Source organism: Phyllobates terribilis, unplaced genomic scaffold (assembly GCF_046119375.1).
Source record: "Phyllobates terribilis strain yellow unplaced genomic scaffold, ASM4611937v1 Scaffold_13__5_contigs__length_258822181, whole genome shotgun sequence".
NCBI classification, from domain to species: Eukaryota; Metazoa; Chordata; class Amphibia; order Anura; family Dendrobatidae; genus Phyllobates; species Phyllobates terribilis.
Genome location: NW_027362773.1, coordinates 163001027 through 163023073, shown reverse-complemented (window position 1 = coordinate 163023073; position 22047 = coordinate 163001027). Strand labels below are relative to the sequence as shown.

Here is a 22047-nt window from a genome sequence, read left to right as displayed (position 1 = left end):
TTCACTAAGTATCCCATGGTCCCGAAGCATTTCCTTTGAAAAAATTAAGTGTCTAAACTACAGGTGGTGCAGCTTGCTTAACAGCCGGGATAATCCGCTGACTAGCAGACACTGCTACTAGGCACAAAGTATTTCCTGGGCTAGATGCAGTTAAAAATTTGTAATTAGATACTCTCGTTGGATGCTGAGAAAGCATTCCATAGAGTCTCCTGGCACGCCATATATGATTCTCTTAAAAAGCTTGGGGTAGGGGTCTAGGGGACCCTTTTATAGCCAAAATCACGGCCCTGTATCGCAATACGTCACCTAGGCTGAAGATAAATGGAACTGTAGCACCCTGAGGGCTCGGTTGCTACAGACGTATTGCACCTCACCCAGAGGTGTGATATCTCACTCTCAGGTAAGGATGGAGTGTGGATCAGGACCCGACACATGCATGCATTACACCACATTGCCGTGGGGCAGGGCGACCAATATGCCCCTGAGATGGGCACGACAGTCCCTGTCCCTGGCTGGAGTGGGGGGAGGGAACACTGAGGAAGGGGAACCCTGTAGTGAAGAGCAGGGAGGAAGCAGTTCCTGGGTGCATTGAGAAGGGAGTATAAAAGGTGGGCACCATCTTAGTTCAGTGCAGAGAAGTCTGAGCAGAAGTGGCAGGGAGCAGGGGCTCTGCATGAGCTCTGCTCCGGAGGCGGGCCTAGTAACAGAGGCCCAGGCCTGGAAGAGGGAGAAGGAAGGAAGAGGAGCGGAGAAGGCTCCAGGAACGAGGAATGAAGGGATCCCAGGGGTGCGGACGGGGGAGTCGCCACCGCACGCCCGAATCCACCTGCGTGGAGGGGTCAGGCCAAAGGGGGAGACCGGTCCCCGAACTAGTGGAGGCAGGAAACGACCCTCAGCTAGAAACCGGAGGCTCTGACATTTTATGTGGCGCAGCCCCTCGCTACACCCGCTAGGAAGGCACCACATAGGGTCAGGGAAACTGGCGCCAAGTTTACCAAGAGGAGGCCCGAGGCAGCCGTACAGAAGTGTTGGTAAGAAAGGCCAGACAAAGGACACACAAAGGGGGTCCTGTGAAGTGCTCCAAAGTTATCTGGGAGTTGTCTGAGCCCCTCACCTGGTGAGCACAGTACGACGTGGGCAGCCGTTACCTGCAGACGTGGTCTGGATAATAAGAACTGTGAGTAAAGGCCCTGGACTGCATCACTGACTCCGTGTCATTACTGCTGCTGCCCTGCACCATCACCCCCATCCTCCGCATACACTGCCCTGAGGCTATACTCCTCCCGTGGGGAGTTATGCTACGCTCTGCTGCACCCACAACACCAGCCTCAGCGGTCTGCCCTGTAGCGGCGGTTCACTCTGACCGCAATCCACGGGTGGCGTAGTCGGACATTTAAACATCAAAACCACATAAATAGTTCCGCCACTGGTTTGACCGCCCTGAGCCACGGAACCGGGTCGCCGCCACGAAGACTACAACCACCAGCATCCACCAAAAAGGGTCCGGCTCCGGGTGTCCCAAGGCCCAGGGGGTGCGTCAGAACATTTTCATCACCTTTCACAATCACCAATGGGACAAGGCAGGGATGTCCTCTGTCCCCTCTCTTATACATCCTAGTGATGGAGCACCTGCTCTCATCAATTCGCCATAACCCCAATATTAGGTGGATTGAGGTGGGAGGCACCGAGTACAAGTGCTCTCTATTTGCTGATGATGTCCTAGTATATATCACTCAATCACATATATCCATCCCTGCTGTTATGGCTGAAATAGATCACTTTGTTACATGGTAAAATTTTAAAATCAATGCAGCGAAGTCTGAGGCCCTCGATGTCTCCCTCCCCAAATCCATATAGGATTCCATCCAGTCCAACTTTCCCTTTGCCTGGCCCTCACAGGGTATCAAATACTTAGGAATTCCTATTCATAGAGACCTCTCCCATCTATGTTATCTTAATTTTGGGCCCTTTATTGAACAATTCCATACAGACCACGGTTGGCAAGTTAGAACTGTAAGATTCACTACGTGAACCACTGGTGTTTTGTGGAAAAGCACATGTACACTGCGTTCCAAATTATTATGCAAAAAGTGTTTAGGAGTGATAAGGGAAGAATTTGTTTGTTTGTCAGTTAAACTCATTGATGGTGATGTGTGTCAGGGCTCTTTATATCACTGTAAGCAATTGCAGACACCTGTGCTAATTAGTTTGGCAGGTGTGTCCAATGAAAGGCAAGACTACTTAAGAAGGCTCTCTCACATTATTAAACAGCCTACATTTTCTGCCAAAATGGGAAAGAAAAAGGATGTGTCGGCTGCTGAGAAGCAACAAATTGTGGAGTGTTTAGGTCAAGGCATGACTACAATCAACATTGTGCGATGATCAGGATGAAGTGTCTTGGCAATCAAGAAGTATGTAGCTGATTCACAGTACACACGTGTGCGTGCTGATAAGGGCAAATTGAGGACTCTTTCCTACAGGCAATTACGTCAGGTTGAAAGAGCAGCGGCAAAAAAAGCCTTGTCATAGCAGCAGACAAGTTTTTGAAGCTGCTTGTGCCTCCAACGTCCCCCGAACAACAAGATGCAGGGTCCTTCAGAGGTTTGCAGCTGTGCATACGCCATCCTGTCGACCTCCTCTATCCACTTCACACAAGCAGAAACGGCTCCAGTGGGCCAAACATTACATGAAGACTGATTTCAAAACTGTTTTGTTCACGGATGAGTGCCGTGCAGCGCTCGATGGTCCAGATGGATGGAGTGGAGGATGGCTGGTTGATGGACACCCCACGCAAACACGGCTACAGCGCCAACAAGGAGGAGGTGGAGTAATGTTTTGGGCTGGAATCATGGGGAGAGAGATTGTCGGCCCCTTTAGGATCCCTGAAGGCGCTAAAGATGAACTCCATAATGTATGTGGATTTTCTCAAACAGCACTTCCTGCCATGGTTCAAGAAGAAGAACCGTGTATTTCACAGCAAGATCATTTTTCTGCATGATAATGCACCATCTCATGCTGCACATAAAACATCTGCATCTCTGGCTGATATGGGCATAAAAGGGGACAAACTTATGGTGTGACCCCCATACTCCCCTGACCTCTACCCCATTCAGAACCTTTGGAGCATCATTAAAAGGAGTGTCTATGATGGCGGGAGGCAGTTCACATCTAAGCAACAGCTCTGGGAGGGTATTCTGTCCTCATGCAAAACAATTGAAGCAGAAACCATCCAAAACCTGACAAATTCAATGGACGAGAGAGTTCAGAAGCTCCTTTCGAACAAGGGGTCCTATGTGAAAATGTAACATCACCTAGAATAAAGTTTTGAGTTGAAAACTGTTTGATTTCAGTTTCTAACAACCTGCTAATGCTTATAATTTCAAAAATGACCATTTTTTTGGTCTTTATTAAAATGAAAAGGTTGATCGAAAAGTTTGGGGGATCTAAGAGTGTGGCAACCCAGTAGTCATGATTACTTCGAATTCTGACAATATGAGGGTCATGCTGCAGGTAGTGCAGCAAGAAGGCACTTATGTGTCTTGCGCATCTCGGAGCCCCAAAATTATTTTCCGGGCTAGATGCAGCTAAAAATTATTATTAATTTTAAATCTGGTGGAGCTTATTATAGATGGCCTAATAGGATCAGTGCTGCACACTGCTACAAAGCCCAAATTATTTTCCAGTCAAGATACAGATAAACATGATTAGTAATTTGAAAGCTTAAAACGGTTGGTAGGGTGATTTTAACCAATCATCAAGCTTTTACTCTCCCCAGGATGACACAGGGGTAGAAAAGTCGTTTCGGATCCATGATTTGTTCATCTTTATGAACGTGAGTCTGTCTACATTATCAGTGGAGAGCCGCGTGCGCTTATCTGTCAGCACACCACCAGCAGCGCTGAACACACGTTCAGACAGAACGCTGGCTGCGGGGCATGACAAGATCTCCAAGGCGTAAGTGGCTAGCTCCGGCCATTTATCCAGATTGGAAGCCCAAAAAGAGCAAGGGTCCAGTGACACAGTCGTGGCTTCAATGTTTACTTGGAGATACTCCTGTACCATCGTCTCTAGGCGTTGACTATGTGTCAGACTTCTTGTCTCCTGTGGCCTTGCAAAGGATGGGCTAAAAAAGTGGTGAAATGATTCCGCAAAATTGATGTTACCAGCAGATACTGTGGTTCTGTTACGGTTTGAGTGCTGAACACTTGACGGTCCCACGGTTGGCAAGTTGGAACTGTGAGATTCACTACGTGCACCACTGGTGTTTTGTGGAAAAGCACATGTAAGATTCTGCAACAGTCTCTGTTGATACTCCTGCATGCGTGCATCCCTTTCTATGGCAGGAATAATTTCGGCAAATTTACTTTTGTACCGGGGATCTAACAGTGTGGCAACCCAGTAGTCAGGATTATTTCTAATTCTCACAATTCGAGGGTCATGTTGCAGGTAGTGCAGCAAGAAGGCACTCATGTGTGTTGCGCATCCAGGAGCACCAAGTCCCTGTTGTGTTGGTGGCGAGGTAACAATCATGCTTCCTTCCTCTGTCCTCTCCCCCCAACCTCGCACAACAGAAATGTGATCAAGGTCTCCCTCATCTGATGAGTCTTCCATCAGTTCGTCCTCCACTTCTTCCTGGGCTCCTGCACCTTCCTCACTAGTTTGGCTGCTACCATGCGCCCTGGTAAAACCATCTCCCCCACCCTCACATGCCTGCCGCCTTGGTGCTGCCGACCGTCTGGACCTTGCAGATGTTAGCCCTTCCGCATACAACTCCTCCTCCTCTACTTCCTCCACCTCCTCTTGTGCCACCACCTGACTCCGAATTCTGTTTAACATGTGCTCCAGCATGTAAATCACCGGAATAGTCATGCTGATAATGGCATCATCAGCACTAAACATCTTCGTCGCCATTTCAAAACTGTGCAGAAGGGTGCATAGGTCCCTGATCTGAGACCACTCCTCCAGCGTGATTTGCCCCACCTGTGAATCTCGTTGGCCCAGGCTATACGTCAGAACGTATTGCACCAGGGCTTGTCGGTGCTGCCACAGTCGCTGCAACATGTGCAGAGTTGAATTCCACCGGGTAGGCACATCGCATTTTAGCCGGTGAAGTGGCAGGCCCAACGACTTCTGTAGAGATGTAAGTCGCTGAGCTGCGGGATGCGAACGGCGGAAGTGAGCACACAGCGACCGTGCCCTCTGCAGAAGGCCATCTAGTCTGGGATAGTGGGCTAAAAATTGCTGGACAACCAGGTTCAACACGTGAGCCATACAAGGCACGTGTGTGACATTGCCCCGGTGAAGGGCCGCACCCAGGTTTGCAGCATTGTCGCACACGGCCTTCCCTGGTTTCAGGTCCAGTGGAGACAGCCATTCATGAAATTGGTTCTCCAGAGCTGACCACAACTCCTCAGCTGTGTGACTCACATTTCCCAGACATTTCAAAGTAAAAACCGCCTGATGACATTGAGCCCTACTGCCAGCATAGTAAGGAGGTGTGCAGGATCCCTTCTGCGCAGTTAGAAAGCTTGTGGCATGACCAGACAGGCTTTGGGTGCAGGTGGAAGACCGAGAGGAGGTTGAGGAGGCAGAAGCAGTGGAGGAACTTTGACATAAAGAGGATTGACGCACAACTCGTGGGGACGGCAAGACTTGGACAGCAGCCCCTTGTCCTGCTGTCACCATAGTTACCCAGTGCCCAGTCAGCGACATGTAACGCCCCTGTCCATGCCTACTCGTCCAAGTGTCTGTGGTGAAATGCACCCTGTCACACACAGAGTTTCTCAAAGAAGCGGTGATGTTGTGTGCGACATGCTGGTGGAGCGCAGGCACACCTTTCTTTGAGAAGTAGTGCCGACTGGGCATCTGGTACTGGGGCACTGCGACGGACATAAGGTCTCGAAAATCCTCTGTGTCCACCAGGCGGAAAGGCAGCATTTCTGTAGCCAAGAGCTTGCAGATGGTGAAATTCAACCTCTTAGCTTTCTCATGGCTAGGAGGAAATGGTCTTTTACTTGTCCACATCTGAGGGACCGAGGGCTGGCTATTGTGCTTAGACGGGGTTGATAAGGGTGTCCCCGGCAAACTGCCGGTCTGTGAGGAAGATGCAGGCGGACATGTTAGGTTGCCTTGATCCAAAGGTGGTGCTATCGATGTCGGACAGCGCTCAACACCAGCTGGTGTTACCACCTCCAAAGAAAATGATGACCTGCCAATCACGCTGGCTGTTGTGGGTAAAGAGGTGGCAGGTCTGTGCCCCAAAACAGGTGTGACTGCTGTCCCCCCAGTCACAGAGGATGAAGAGGCCGCGGATGCACAAGATATGGCAGACGGTGGTTGGCCCGGCCGGCTAGGCCGCATTGTAGCACACTGAGCTTCCCACTGCAACTTATGCTTCATGTCCATGTGCCGGTTCATGCATGAAGTACTCAAACTATGTATTTTTTGGCCTCTACTTTGCTTTTGCTGACAAATGTTACAGATAACACGAGTTGGGTCATCTTTATCGATCTGAAAAAATGCCCAGGCTATGCAAGGCTTAGCACCCATGCGACCTGAAGAGCCACCACGACTTGTGGTGAGAGGCAGAGTTGTGTTTGAGGATGCAGTTGTTGACGTGCTTCCAGTACTACGTCTCTGTCCAGGAAGGCGCAACCTGACCTCGTCGTCACTAGCATCTTCCTCCACCTCCTCTGCTGACCTCATCTCTTGGCTGACTGTGGGTTGACAGTAAGTGGGATCTCCAACCTCATCATCATCACCCTGTGCGTTATCACACCCGTCGTCCTCAGAGCCAACCTGTTCCTGCCCTGACAAAAAACTAAAGTTGTCGCTCCAATCAGGTATTTGAGTCTTATCATCGTCTTCCTCATTGTCTCCACCAACAGGAGTTACAGTTTGGGAATGAGGGTCTACATTATGGTCAGAACCTTCTGCGTCTGGTCCTGGATCCGACTCATAAAGATTCTGGGCATCAGTGCAGATCATTTCCTCGTCTGGATTCACAGAAGCGCTGGAGTCGACCTCTGATTCCCAGGCTATAGTATGAGTAAACAGCTCTGCAGACTCAACCATCTGTTCTACCTCATACTCAGACGGGCAGCTGGAGATTTGGGAGCTGTGAGGAAGCAAGTGCGATTTGGGTGACACCTTTGAGGACTGGAGTATTTGTGATGTTGAAGTTGATGTGGAGGAGAGCCCACTTAAAGGAGCACTTGATATCCGTTGAAGCACCTGCTGTTTTTGTGCCTCATCTGGAATTTGTAGCGATTGGCGTGGCCGTAAGAAAGGGATCTTATCACATTGTCCGCTAAAAGAAGTAGACATTTTAGTTTGGCTGGAAGATGGTCTTTCTTCTGCAGATGTTACTGTTGCTTTAACACCTACCCCACGGACACAACCTTTTTTCCCCTTCCCAACACGCCTATTCCCCTTTCCACCAGCAGCAGGCCTTTTTCCACTCATTTTGGTGGTTAACTAATTCACAACTCTGGAGTTGTTTGCACAAAAAAACAATGGATGGCAACCGAGCAGAGCTGAGTGGCCAAACTGTGGTATTAGGCCAAAACTATTGGCTGGGTTAGATGCAGAAAAAAATTATATTCAATTTGCAACCTGATGGAGGTCAGTATAGATGGACTAATACAACAAGTCCCACACACCGCTAGAAGCCCAAATATTTTTTCAGAGGTAGATGCAGAAAAAAATATATTCAGTTTGCAACCTGATGGAGGTCAGTATAGATGGACTAATACAACAAGTCCCACACACAGCTAGAAGCCCAAATATTTTTTCAGAGGTAGATGCAGATAAAAATTATTTTTAATTTGCAACCTGATGGAGGTCAGTATAGATGGACTAACAGAGAAAGTCCCACACACAGCTAGAAGCCCAATATTTTTTCAGAGGTAGATGCAGAAAAAAATATATTCAGTTTGCAACCTGATGGAGGTCAGTATAGATGGACTAATACAACAAGTCCCACACACAGCTAGAAGCCCAATATTTTTTCAGAGGTAGATGCAGAAAAAAATATATTCAGTTTGCAACCTGATGGAGGTCAGTATAGGTGGACTAATAGAACAAGTCCCACACACTGCTAGAAGGCCAAATATTTTTTCAGAGCTAGATGCAGAAAAAAATTAGATTCAGTTTGCAACCTGATGGAGGTCAGTATAGATGGACTAATAGAATGATGCTATGCCCAAAAGATTTTACTTCACTAGGTGCAGTAAAAAAATGAGTATTCTATACACAGGTGGTATATCTTGCAACACAGATAGGCTACTCCACTGACTAACACACTCTGCAATAGGCCAAAAAGGATTAGCTTTGCTAGATTCAGCCAAATGCTGTGAAAAAAACTTGCACAGCACTGGCACAGACCTGCCTGGCAAAAACTGATAGGAACTGATGTAACCTAGTCCTGAAAAGGACTCCAATTACAATTAGTCTTTACTCCCACAACCTATCTATTTAAGAGCACAGACCTGCCTGATAAAAGTCGTAGGAAATGCTGTAACCTAGTCCTTAAAAGGACTGCAATCACAACTATTCCCTACTCCCAAGCTATCTGTAGATTTGTGCGAAAATTGGCTTGAAATTAACAAGGTATAGCGCACACAGCAACAGCGGTGCCGTCTAACACGCAGCTGCAGCAGTGAGAAAATGGTGGCGACGGGGAAAATGGCTGGGTCTTATAGGGCAAGGACATGTGACATACACTGCCAATCACACATGCCCTTGCTTGTGTGAAAAAAAGCACTTCGCTCCGTGTGTGCGCTGCTGATAGGCTGACAGATTGCACCTCCCCACTGTAAATGCGGGAAAGAGAAAAAAAATGGAGATCTTCATTGTTCCTGCAGAGATCCATCCCCTGCCCCTCCCCCCACCCCGCTGTACACTCAAACTGCGTATTAACATTAATTTTCATCATTACTGAGAAAAAATCCAGTTATGATTTTGGTGCACGAACAGTTATCGAACATAACCTCGAACAGCCGAATTCTTCTCAAATTGTTCGTGTTCGCCGAACGGCTCGAACACCGCCCAAAACAGCTCGAATTTGAGATTGGCGAACAGTTCGAGTAGAACAACGCTCATCTCTACTGCGCATGACCTCTCAGTCTTTATGGACGCACTGTCTCAAACTCCTGCTATTACACTACTGACTCAACACCTGCCAAGAACATTCTTATCCAGGACATAAAGACATTCTTCTTGGGAAAATCTCAACATTTGCCTACTTCTCCTCGTTTTGATGGAGATCCTAAAACCTGTTGGGGATTTGTTAGTCAATATAAGGTTCGCTTTGAACTTTGGCCCCATCATTTTTTTCTGAACAGTTGATAATGGCCTGTATTTTATCTTTGAGGTGTGAAGATTCCTTGACTTGAGCTGCTTCATTATGAGAGCAAGATGATCCTACAATGTGATCTATATCTTCCTTTTTGTCTGCCTTCTGTATAGTGTTTGATGAGCCAGGTCACGTCCATTCTGCCGCTGACTCTTTATTCAGGCTTAGACAGGGACAAACACTGTGGGATGTTATGGGATTTTATGCCATACAGTTCCAAACCTTGTAATCTGAATTGTCTTGGAACAATTACTCTCTCCTTGCAATTTTTTCTACGCCTGTCTCTGTAGGTGGGATATATGATGAGCTTGCTGATACAGATTTGCCATCTTCGCTTAATGATCTGATTTCTTTTGCCATCCAAGCGGTCTTACTTTTTAAAAAAAGGATAAGGGAGAAAGCTCAATATTCTCATATGACACATATAAGAACACCTTCAAAATCTCCTCCTAGATAGGAACCAATGCAAAGTAGCTGTAAGAAATTATCATCGGCTGAAAGATTCCATCACCTGACTAAAGGAATGGGCTATGTTGTGATGAGAAGGATCACTCTAGCATGGACTGTTCCAAACTTAAGGCCAAACACTGAAACTTTAGTCTCATAGCAAAAGAGGAGGAATTGCCTTGGGGGTTAACAATCATCCAAAGATGATTTCAGACTGAGAAGGTAATACCGCTGCTCCTAGGACTTCAGTATCTAAGACAACATGCTCCGGTTTATTTATTGGTTGTCCAACCAAATCGCCCAGTGGAGATCTCCTTCTTTTGAAAATTGTCTCAAGGCTGTGCATCAAGCACCTTCTCTGAAACTCTGCCTAACTTCTACAGTGGCATGTAAAAGTTTAGAAACCCCTGGTCAAAATTAAGGTCTGAAACTTTGGTCAAAGTTATCTGAACACACAAATCTTCAAGAGTGCCCAAACTTTTGCATCGGCCCATTTTCCTTTTTGTAATTTTTAAAATGAAAAAAAAGTGACAATATTTTTTTTGACTAAAGTACAAAGGGGTTCCCAAACTATTACATGCCACTGTATAACCTCCAACTTGTCTTTCCCTAGTAAGAACTTAATGTACATCTTTTCCAAACAGGAAGATGAAACACTACCTCTTCATTGGCTGTTTGACTGCGCCATAATTCTTTTTACAGGTAATTAAAAAATTCCTGCACTTACAGCCTCAGCTGCTATCAAACTGTCCAAAGAAGGTTCTGCCGCTGAATGCACTTGGTAGCTTCTGTGTAATTATTGACCGATGACATCCCCAATGTGCTCGATGGAGACAAGTCTGGAGACGCTGCAGCCATAGGAGCACGTTTAGGCTCTCAGTCTGCTCATATGACATTGGTATTGCCAATTCTTGGTGGGTTGGCACTCGCCCCCATCTTACTCCTAACCCCAAGAACAACAGACATCGTGGCTTGGATAGAATTGGCCACAGTGGCCCTTTATTAGAACAGTAGCAATTAAAACCGTGTTCTATAAACAAATTGTGTTAGGGTCCTTGAAGCTAAGAAGAGTCTGGTGACCCCAATGCACTTACTCCCAGCTGCAATCCTCAAGCTCAGGAGCACCAAGAACCCCCTCAAAAGGGGGTTCAGAAACGGTTAAAACTGCCACACCCGGGACTCGACATTCCTTTGTCGCAAGACCCATAAATCACCAGACCCAAATCCCACTTATAACTGAGGGATCCATGTCCTGTTGACACTCCATACCAACTTATAACCAACTTCAAGGACACTAAAGCACGCATGCCCATGCAAAGGGCAGCTTTGGCAAACCTCTGACTCACAAAGAGTCACCCTACAGTACTCAGGAGAGGAAAAAACTCCTGTGGAGGAAACCTCTAGGGAATCATGGCTGAAGGGTTGCTCTTCCCTTGTGCTTAAAGGTTCCGCTAATCTTAACTCTTTTCAGCCGTGATAAAATTGGACATGGTACATGATATACAATGCTAAGTAACAAATACAATAAAGCATTCCACAATATACAAGTCATGGTTGAATACAGTATGTGAAAAATGCCACTATGACCCGTGAAATATACGAGTTATGGTTGAATACAAGATATACCGTGTTAATTAACAAATACAATAAGGCATTCCTCAACATACAAGTTATGGTTGAATACAGCATGTGAAAAAAACTCCACTATGATCCGTGAAATTTACCTAACAGGGAGGGTGGGTAGGAATCTTGTCTTGTGCCCTGGAAGAGGGGAAAGAGACCTGACCCCCTCCGACGGTGACATTATAAACGCCCCCACCTGACCCCACCCTCACTATTCCAGTCCCCACCATGCTGACTTCCGCCTACTGTCCTAAACCAGTGCTCCAGCCTTTTCTGTAACACAAGTAATATGTGGCCTGGGGGTGTTGTGTTGAAATAAACAGCTCCTGGGACACTTTGAAGAAATGTCTGGACAGCTGGTTCCACCATTCAATTTGTTTTGCAACTGAAACTGGACATCACATACCAGGCCTAAGGCCTCAGCATCTACACAAACCATCAAAAAGTGTTTGCATAACATTAGGCTACGAGACAGATGTCCTCACCCCACCTCTCTCAAAGACTAACTTGGAGCATAGCAAAACGGAAACATAGGATGTAATGGATGTCTGTCCTCTACAAGACGCGCTTTTGTCTTGCCATAATAGCCGGAGCTTGGATGGCAGACCACGTGTGCAGTGTCATGAAGAGGTCTTCACAAGGGGATTATGGTGTGGGGTGGTATCATGTGAGGTAGTCAGACCCCTCTAGTCTTCATTCTTGATACAATAACAGTCCAGTGATACACAGATTTGGTCATTGAACTAGTGCGGCAGCCACGTCTCCAAAGTGTTTTGTAATTTCTGTTTCAAACATATGAGTATATACCGTAAATATATAAGAAGTTGAAGATTCACTAAATATTCTGGAGATATTTTACATGGTGTACTGAATAGTCAAACAACCTCTTTAATAGTCAGCCCACATCCCTACAATCATAGATGGAAACGTGACCTTCCTACTCCACTAGCTGAGCGTCGTCCAAGTGCTGCTGACTGCAATGCAACTCCCTTTGTTTCCTTCTTCCTCTGCTACAATAAAGCACAATACAAAAATCTGGTACGTTGCAGATGGTAAAGATATGACTCTCGTCGGAACATAAGGAACTAATCACAACATTTGGCAGCTCCTAGCAGAAATAATTCAGATCAGACATAGTTAGTATCAGAACGGAGGCCACAGGAAGCTTTTGTGAATCTTGAAGTCCCTGTTAAAGAGTCCATACGTTGTAGTGCGCCCCAACGTCCTGCGTATGGTAAGACTCCGCGGTACCAGCGTCTGTAAGGAGCTCAGTATGGACTATAACTACTTTGAGATCCTATCTGTGTTCCTGCTTGTGGTTCACACAATCCCTCAAACTGCAGCGCAAGATGAACCCCTGATACGCTACATCGAGAAACGGATTTTGACTCTTGAGGTAGGTCATTTTCCATTGTGTCACTTTTGGCAACTCTGACAGGGACGCTTTAAGAATTTGTTCACAATTGACATGCTTTTCAAGTGGAAACTGCTTCAGGAAATGCTCTTTTTTTTTAGGGAATTTTTGGAGGATCTTTTGGTTTCCTGAAAAGGTTTTGAAGAATTTTAGAGGAATTGTTTTGCACCTTTATAATTGTACAATGTTTAATTTCTATCAGATTCCATCAGGAGACGCTTCAAGAGGTAACGCACATTCTTTATTCACCAGATCATTTTTCTTAAAAAAATACTAAATTGAAAAAAAATAAGAGTTTTTCAAAGGACTTCTGAAGAGGATCTCCACTTGGTTCACCTCTGCAAGAGCCAGAACTTGCTTTATTTTTCCGTCTCCATGGCCATACAAGGGTTTGTTTTTGGTGAGACAAGCTGTAGTTTGAATGACACCATTCACTTTACTATATAATGTGTTAACAAACAGGAAAACAATTGGGAGAAAATAATTTAAAAAAAACAAAAAACACACAATTCTACCATTTTTATGGGGTTGTTTTCCAGTGTTTATTGTGAAGTAAAAATGACCTGGAAATACGATTCTTCGGATCAGTAACATTATAACAATTCCAAATTTATATTTTCTTTTCATGTAATTTTTACTGATTAAAAATATTAACAACCTTGAAAGAAAAAATAAAGGCTTGTGCCGCTATTTTCCGAAACCTGTAACTTTATATTACTTCTCCGCTGATGGAGCTAAACAAGGGCTTTGTTTTTGAATGCTGAAATGCTGTCACCATTGATTCAATGTTGGGGTACACAGGATGTTTTCATCGCTTTATCTTGCATTTTTTGGGCAGGTGTTATGGCCAAAAATAGTAATTTTGGCATTTTAATTGTTTTCTTCTTTTCAGCACGGATTAAATCATTTTATACTTTGAAACATCAGAGTTTTAAGAACATTGCAGTGCTAAATATGATTTTTTTTATTTCTTTATTTTTGTATTGGGGAAAAAAAATGTTTTTTATTTAATTTTTAAAAACTTTATTTTTTACAGTGACAAAAAAAAAACAGAATTTCTGGAATTTCTATTTTTTTTTTTTTTTCTCTCTTTACGGGTCTTACGATATAAAATTAATTAATTTGTATTTGGTAAGAGATCAGATTTTGCAGACATTCTGCAAATTTGGAAAAGGGTGGGTGATTTAAATGTTTTTTAATTTTTAGTATTTTTTTAAAAAAAAATTATGTTTTACTTGATTTTTAAGTCTCTTTAGTCACAGCTACAGTGGGACCCCCCATCCATGCACACTCCCTTTTCGCTGCTTCTTCCCCTTGGCTGCTTCCTGTGGCAGCACTAGTCTTCACCAGTACGTCTGCTCCGCTCCTCTGCAGATTCCTCATGGTCTAATGTTGGACTCGCCGGGACGTCACACAAATCTGCACCAAGGAAGAGAGGAGCAGGCAGTGATCTGTACAGTGAGCTCAGCAATGATCGGCTCTGCCTGAAAAAATATCTCTCTGAGCAGCAAGGACTAAAGCAGGTCCAGCCCCCCTCCAACTGCTTCTTAAAGAAATAAGAGGGGGCTGGCCCAGGGAAGACATGCCCCTCTGCCCCCAGGCCCAATCCTCCACTGCAATATAATAGTACAGACATAGTACAGGATTAGAATCTGTTATGGCTCACCTGGTGAGGGGGATTGTCTAAGCTGTGGGTCTGGATGAGCAGCACGGACCGGATTTGCTGATGCAGCGCAGAACAGCTGAGTTGGGAAGGTTGTATGGCAAATGAGGAGTGGAATAGCAGAGTTGGAAATGCTGCAGAGAGGCACCTTGGAACAGCAGAGCCGAGTTTGCAAACAAGCACCCTGGAACAGCAGAGCTGAGTATGTTGACAGGCACCTTGGAACAGCTGAGCTGAGCGGAATGTGTTTTCCTAGTTTGTGAGACACATTTGGAACACAACTGTTCTGCTACAACGTTCAGCGGAATGGATGAGTTGAGATTGTCAGAAGGCACACAATAGAAAAGAAGTACAGAAAGATTGTAATTGTGAACGTGAACAAGCCGAACTACCTAAAAATAAAACCTCAAGCATGTCACCACCTGAGCCTGGATAATAAGGCCTAAGCAGGTGATATCAAAGGTGCACGCCAAGGGAGCAAAGTGAACCTGGCACTGGAGCCCGGACAGCTGAATAACAGAAACATGCCTACTTTCTTCTGAAAACAGCAGGACAGCAGCCTACAGGTTGTGTGTGGTATTGCAGCACAGTCCCATATACTTCAATAGAGCAGAGCTGCAAGTACCAGACACAAACCAAGGACTGATGGAAGCTGAAATGTTTTTCTAACGCTATACACTACAACCCCTCGAGAGAAGCAGAAATACTCAGAAATCCCCTCTTCTCCATTGATCCTCTTTTGTCTCACTATAAAAACGACAGGAGACATAAAGTTGTTCTGTGACTGCGGAGACCCCCCACCGTATTATCCAAAAGTCCCATGTAAATAAAAGCAAGACACAATCTTAACAAACTTTTTTTCTTTTAATGGATGAAGGTCGGTCACAGCTAAGGGGCGTGCGCGGTACGTAGGAGTATGAAATCTCAAATCAAGGCACTATTGGCCAGCAGCAAGTACGAAGGAGGGAGGGTGGGACAACACAGCCTCCGGGACCCCCTCTCTGTGCGGAGAGAGACAGGAAGAGGCAGGGTCAGCATTTATAAGGGGGGGAACCAGGGAGGAGAAAAAGGACCATTGGATGAAAAGCAGGAGGGGAGGGGAAACATCATGGGAAAAATAAACTTAACCCCTTAAACGGGGCACAGCAGTCAGGGGGCATACAGTCCAATAATGAAGTGCCCCTCAGTCCCAGGAGATCAGTAATGTGGCTGCAGAAGGAGCCTCCCCCCACTGCTCTATCTGCAGTTGGAGACCATTAGTCCTAAGCCCCGCCCATTAGTGTTAAGCCCCGCCCATTAGTGTTAAGCCCCACCCATTATTTAATCCTACCCTATCAGCTGTCGGAAAAAATCAAAGAACGCATAAGAGAATTGAAACGTTATCCAAGTTTCTATTTTGCCCTCTTTCTCATGAAGAATATAAGAGCTTTACAATGACAAGTTTCCAGTAAATTGTCCAAACATTAGCTTTACATTGACCCCCTCAGGATCATGGTCTTTCTGCCCCAGAATAACAAGTTAAAGCAGCTTTTACTACACACACCAGTTTAATATGTCCATGAAGGATAACTTTTCTCATGCAATGTAACATGCCACCATTTCACTGAGTGATTCCTTTTAAACAGCATTCTGCCGGTACTGTAGGTGCTGGAACGTTCTCTCCTTTACTTCACAGCATGTATTGCTCCTTCTGCTAGGGAGAGCACATATTAGTGTTTTTTTAAGGGTAAGACAACCTAATGTATAAATAACACTCTATTTATACATAATCTGGACGTACAGGGATCATTTAATTTTTTTTTTTCAATGATATTTTTTCACCATTTCAGGACAAACTTTACAAATGTGAGCAAGATATTCAGCAATACATGCACGAATTCAAAGAAATGGCCCACAAGCTGATGTCCCGTCTGGATAATTTCAGCCGCTACAAACACGAACTGAAGAATGAAATGGAGAGTCTATGGGCGAGACTGGAGAGAGCCGAGTGGGACATTGACTACCTCGAGAGCACCGTGTCCTCCAACACCCAGATGGAGGTTGACGAACACTTAGTGGAGAAGGAAGTGGTGGAAAAAGCAGAGGAGAAAAAAAAATTGCAGCTCAAACCAAGTACAGGTACGTGGCGGCTCCACAAAGGGTCTATGTTCTCTTTAGAGATTGAATTAACTTGTTGGAAATCCCATTAGAGTCCTGAGGAGTAAGGTCTCACCTTAGGGGGTCTGGCAGTTGGGGCGTCCAGATCGGGTCCGTGAGCTGCCTGTTTATATCGCTCGGCCCGTTCAGACTTCAGACCAGATGGGTCGATGCGTCATCATCTGCGTGATTATCCGTGACGCCTACGATGGACATTCAGGTTTCTGTAGTAAAGTGCTTAGGCTCCGCCGTTCAGTTATAGGGTGAATTCAGGTGAGGGTGGGAGCAAATCAATTTGATGAAATTGTAAGAATCAGGGGAATTCGAACAATTTTTTAATTCGATTCATGTGAATCAACAAAAAAATTCCCCACCACAATGTTATACAGTACATTGCACCAAGCACAGAATGACCATAGGTGCAACCACGCAGGCTTCCCCATAATGCCTTGCAGCTTTCACATTACATGATATAGCACAGCCAATCAGTAGGAACTATCATATAAAAGTCAGTATAAAAGCTGAGGCAGGAAATGCAGCAGTCATATAAAAGTCAGTATAAAAGCTGAGGCAGGAAATGCAGCAGTCATATAAAAGTCAGTATAAAAGCTGAGGCAGGAAATGCAGCAGCCATTTTTAGAGTAATTCACATTAGTGTGAAGACATCAGAACTAACAGCTGAGCATTAGGCCCCCTTCACACGTTCATTTTTTTTCTGTATGCGGTTCATTTTTTAAGGACCACAAATACGGACACAAGCACACCCATTGTATTCTTATGGTGGTTCGCACATGTCAGGTTTTTCACACGCACCATGTCAGTGTGAAAAGCCAGCAGAAATGTCCTTTTTTTCCCAGCAGCACGAAGGAAATGCATGCCGCACACATACACACAGATGACATCCATGTGACACGTGTGTGACACGTACCTGAATTCAATTCTCTGGCGGCTGGGGAAAGCAGTACAGTTAGTGCTTTTCCCAGCTGCCGGTTGCTGACTACAACTATCATCATCCTTGCCTGGTCTCCCTGTGATCAGTGAGACCAGGCGACGCTGATGAAAGTTGTAGTCAGCATCGCTGTCTGGGAACAGCATGAAAATGGTGTGGGGTCCCCTTATTGTTATGAACCAGCTGAGGGAAAGCTGACAGCTGGTGTTATTATTCTGGGAAGGGGCGAATATCCATAAAGATTCCCAGCCTGTTAATACCAGCTCACAGCTGTCTGCGTAGCCTTTACTGGTTATTAAAAAGGGGGAGCCCGCAAAAAATGAAGTGGGTACCCCCTATTTTTATTAACCAGCAAAGGTTAAACAGACAGCTGTGAGCTGATCTTAATAGGCTGGGAAGGGGCCATATGACATCAACCCCAAAACTATTACCCCGCTTGACAAACCACCACGGCACATACGAAGAGCCAAGGCTAAGCGACAAAGCTGGCGCATCTAATGGATGCGCCATTTCTGGGGCAGCTGATGGCTGGTGTTATTAGTCTGGGAGGGGGCCAATATCCATGGTCCCTTCCCAGCCTATTAATATCAGCACACAGCTGTCTGTTTAGCCTATCATGGTTATTAAAAATAGGGGGGACTCCAAGTCATTTTTTTGGGCCCCCCCTTTATAATAACCAGTAAAGGCTATGCAGACAGCTGTGAACTGACATTAATAGGCTGGGAACCTTTATGGATATTGGTCCCTTCCCAGAATAATGACACTAACCCCCAGGTGTCTACTTTCCCTCAGCTGGTTCATAAAAATAAAGGGGACCCCACGCCATTTTTTTTCATTTATTTTTTTATTCAAACACTAAAAGTACAAAAAAATACGCATGCAACGCAATGATTATATATCTTACTGACATATTTCTATCTATCAGGTTCTTCATTGCTATCTATCTCCATCTTTCAACATCTTTAATACATAACACTCTTTAATTTCTATACGGCATTTCATTCCATACGTGTCACACTGACAGCACACGGACACACGGATGTCATTTTGCGACATTTGGTGTTTCCACGCCAGTTTCTCTCAGCTGCATCAAAATGTGTGGCGCTGCGGTGGGTGCGGTGCGGGTGTGACAACCACCTCATCTAATTCATGATTAGTGTGACATCTGCTGTGTTAGGAACCTCACTCCAGTCCCTGACTAAAGTAAGATTTCTGGTGTGTCGCACATCTTCATGAATCAGGAGCAACAGACTTCACCACACCACCTCATCAAGACTAGCGAGAAAATCAGAGAGTTTTCAGAGCGCTTCTGACCTCCATCGGTTTTCACCGCAGACAAGAAAGCAAATGAAAAAAGCATAAAGTGGAGCATCCACCAAGCAATCATACAGTATGAAAAAGTCGTTTTACTCACTTAATACGGGTGGATGATAGAGCCCTGACGAAGGGACATCCCTAAAGTGCGTAGCCCTCTTTGATACTGTTTTATATTGTCTACGCTTTTAATACATCTGATGCTATTTTCCATACGGAGTGTGTAAAAAAACACTCCTTCATACTGCTGATATTCTGTGAATAAAGGCTTGTGTGGACGAGTGAATAAACAACTGTCAAGTATAATTTTTACGTTCCCTTATTTCAGGCTGTATCACAATGTTGGCTCAAATTAAATCCCAAAAGACTGTGAAGAAGGCCGGAGGGGCGGTGGGTGCGTGGATGAAGAATGCTGGTGACAACGTGGACAACATCTACTTCTTTACCGATTCCAGTAACAACGCGCTTCTAGAGTTCGCCAACACGGAAGACTTCACCAGCCGAGACTATCTCCGAAAAGCTGAGAATATAATATTACCTTTCTCCTGGCAGGGAACGGGTCTCCACGTCTACAATGATGACGTCTTCTTCCACAAAAACGAAACCGTGGATGAAATTGTGAAATACAACATCCTAACCAACGTGACGCAGTCCATGAATATAGGAGGAGCTGGACAGGTCTCACCTTATGGACTTTCACCATACACGAAGATCGATCTCGCCATGGATGAACAAGGCCTTTGGGCCATTCACGCAGATTCCGCCAACGGCGAGGACATTGTGCTCACCAAGATAGACCTCAACAAGATGGAGGCTAAGCAGACGTGGAACACCACTTGCAGCAGCAATAATGCGGAAGCCGCATTTGTCATCTGTGGAACGCTCTATGTCATGTATAATAGTCCAAGCGGGGGCAGATCCCACATTGATTGCATCTACGACACCTCGGATCTCATCGACGCTCAGGAAATCCCTACACTATACTTCCCAAAGAGATACAGCAGCCATTCCTCCGTGCACTACAACCCAAGAGACCAGAAGCTCTACGCCTGGGACGACGGATACCAAACCGTCTATACATTCGAGTCAAAGAAGAAAGTTGAACATATGTGAGATGCATGAAAAAGATGATGAGACATTAATGAAAATTGGGGCAAATTTTGGATATGTTACCTGATAAGTTACAGCCTGTTTCATAGCGTTGATCGGTAGGAGTCTGGGTCCTGAGATCCCCATGATCACCCAAACTAAGGGGCTGAAGGGCTTAGATTACGCTCACGTGAGAGCATAGCGGGGTACCAGATAATAGAAGGTCCAGGGGTCAGAGCACCACCCTATTAGTGCTCGGGCATAAGCTGGCCGCATCTACCCCATGGTTTTAGTGATCAGTTGGGGTCTTAGGACCTGGACCTCCACTGATCAAAATATTGAAAAGTTTAGTTACCTAGATTGAAAAGTAAATGGAACGTTTGCAAGTTGAACTTCAGAACGATTTATGACAGTTTTTATAAAAATATAAAAGACACAATGAATCCATTATAACAGATTATTGCCAAGCCTCATAGCTAAAGGGGCATCCTAAAATCACAAGTTACCCCCTATCCACAGTACCAGACACAGCAGCGTCCAGATGCATATGGCTGCCGCAGCTCTCCCTATCCTTGAAAGCGGTGCTGATCTGCAGACACATGGATGCCATTGTGACTGATAATGCCAATCGTGGGGGTCCGCAGGGTCGGATATGACTATGATAATAGTCAGACAGAACTGTATGACCAGACTGAGATTGTTTGTGATCCCCCGGCAATGTTGGTCATGTGCTCCTTAGCAATCACCATAGTCGGTGGCGGGATTTCTTCCATTTTTCTGGGAGCATCTTGGACATTTCGGAAGACTTGATGAGTAGCTTCAAGAGAGCCCAAGATGTGTCAAGTTTTCTTAGGAGAACGTTGCCTCTAAATAATTTTGGAGCATTTGTTTAAGACTGGCATATGAGGTACCAATCCTTATCAATCGGACCCGTGGTCTTAACAGCAGCCCTTCCTGGGTATATCTATGGTGAAAATGGTCCACCATGTACCCAAATGTGATGTTTGCTCTCTTTCCTCACTGTTTCCAGTTTTTCAACCTACCTAGTGAATATTGAGCATTCTGCATCTTTTTCAGATGTAAGTGCACTTCCGATACAAACCACAAGATGGCGGAAAAGACCAAAAAAATATTTAGATCCCTCCACCCAGTGGCCACAGTGGGGAACGTGCATGTTCTATGGTAAAAAGCCTGAAATATATTCATATTATCCCACGACATATTCAGGATATCTTACAAGGTCATGAAAAAAGGATGAGACGTTTTATCCCTACAAACTGCATGTGACGTCCTATGTGATAATAAAATCAATCTGTTACAGTTCGGAGCAGGTTCTATTATTTAATTTAGCTGTAAGTGATTCTGATTTATAAATTGTGGCTTCACCCTTGGTTAATCTTGAACAGTTTCGAGTAATTGCTGAACTAGCAATCACATATTCTAAGAATGGTACTGTAACTCATCCAGGGCTGCTGAGAAGATTTTTCGAAACATCTTCAGGTGGAAAAGGAAAAACACTCAAAAAAAATTCTTGTATGAACAACAAAGTGGATTTCTTATAGTAATGAATAGGAAGAGTTTTCCAAGTGTTTTTTAAAGTAATTTCGAAAGAGAAAAAAAATTCCTAAAAAAAAACAACAACAAAAACTTGTGAACATAGCCGCAGGTTATAGTCACACGTTGTGGATTTTCTTCACAAATTTACCTGTGGAAATTTACACGGTACTGAGAATTTCTGGGTGGAAAATGACATGAGGCGCAGACTTTAAAATCCGCAGCGTGTCAATTCTTTGCGCAGAATATTTATTGCGAATTTCATTTTACGCCATGCAAAAGATAAAATTTGCAACAAATACACATACAAACAAAAAAACTGCAGCAACTTTAAGGCTGTGTGCCTACGTAGCATTTTTGTTGCCTTTTTTTCTGTGCAGATTTGTCGCAAAACCTGAAGAGAATCCCGAGGTCTTGTGCACATGTTATTTGTAATTTGCAGATTTAAATCTACAGCGTCAATTCTTTCAGCTTTTGTGCTGCAGATACCACTTATACTAATG

General features: G+C 44.8%; 1 protein-coding gene across 2 annotated transcripts; it reads left to right on the top strand.

Annotated features, from left to right (window-relative positions):
• Positions 1-12460: 12460 nt before the first annotated feature.
• OLFML1 (olfactomedin like 1) lies at positions 12461-21313 on the top strand. Of its 2 annotated transcripts, none has more exons than XM_073659008.1 (3): positions 12461-12821; positions 16332-16620; positions 19230-21313. In XM_073659008.1, exons 1-3 carry the CDS (start codon positions 12657-12659, stop codon positions 20012-20014), a joined length of 1239 nt encoding a protein of 412 aa, XP_073515109.1. In that variant the 5' UTR covers positions 12461-12656; the 3' UTR covers positions 20015-21313. The 2 variants fall into 2 exon arrangements, with proteins under 2 accessions (XP_073515109.1, XP_073515110.1); XM_073659009.1 differs by lacking the exon at positions 12461-12821 and adding an exon at positions 12935-13066.
• Positions 21314-22047: the final 734 nt, after the last annotated feature.

Coding starts and splice junctions, on each gene's coding strand:
- OLFML1 (XM_073659008.1), top strand. CDS start 12,657: ATGGTAAGACTCCGCGGTACCAGCGTCTGTAAGGAGCTCAGTATGGAC. Junction 12,822..16,331: donor AACGGATTTTGACTCTTGAG/GTAGGTCATTTT, acceptor TCACCATTTCAG/GACAAACTTTACAAATGTGA. Junction 16,621..19,229: donor GCAGCTCAAACCAAGTACAG/GTACGTGGCGGC, acceptor CCCTTATTTCAG/GCTGTATCACAATGTTGGCT.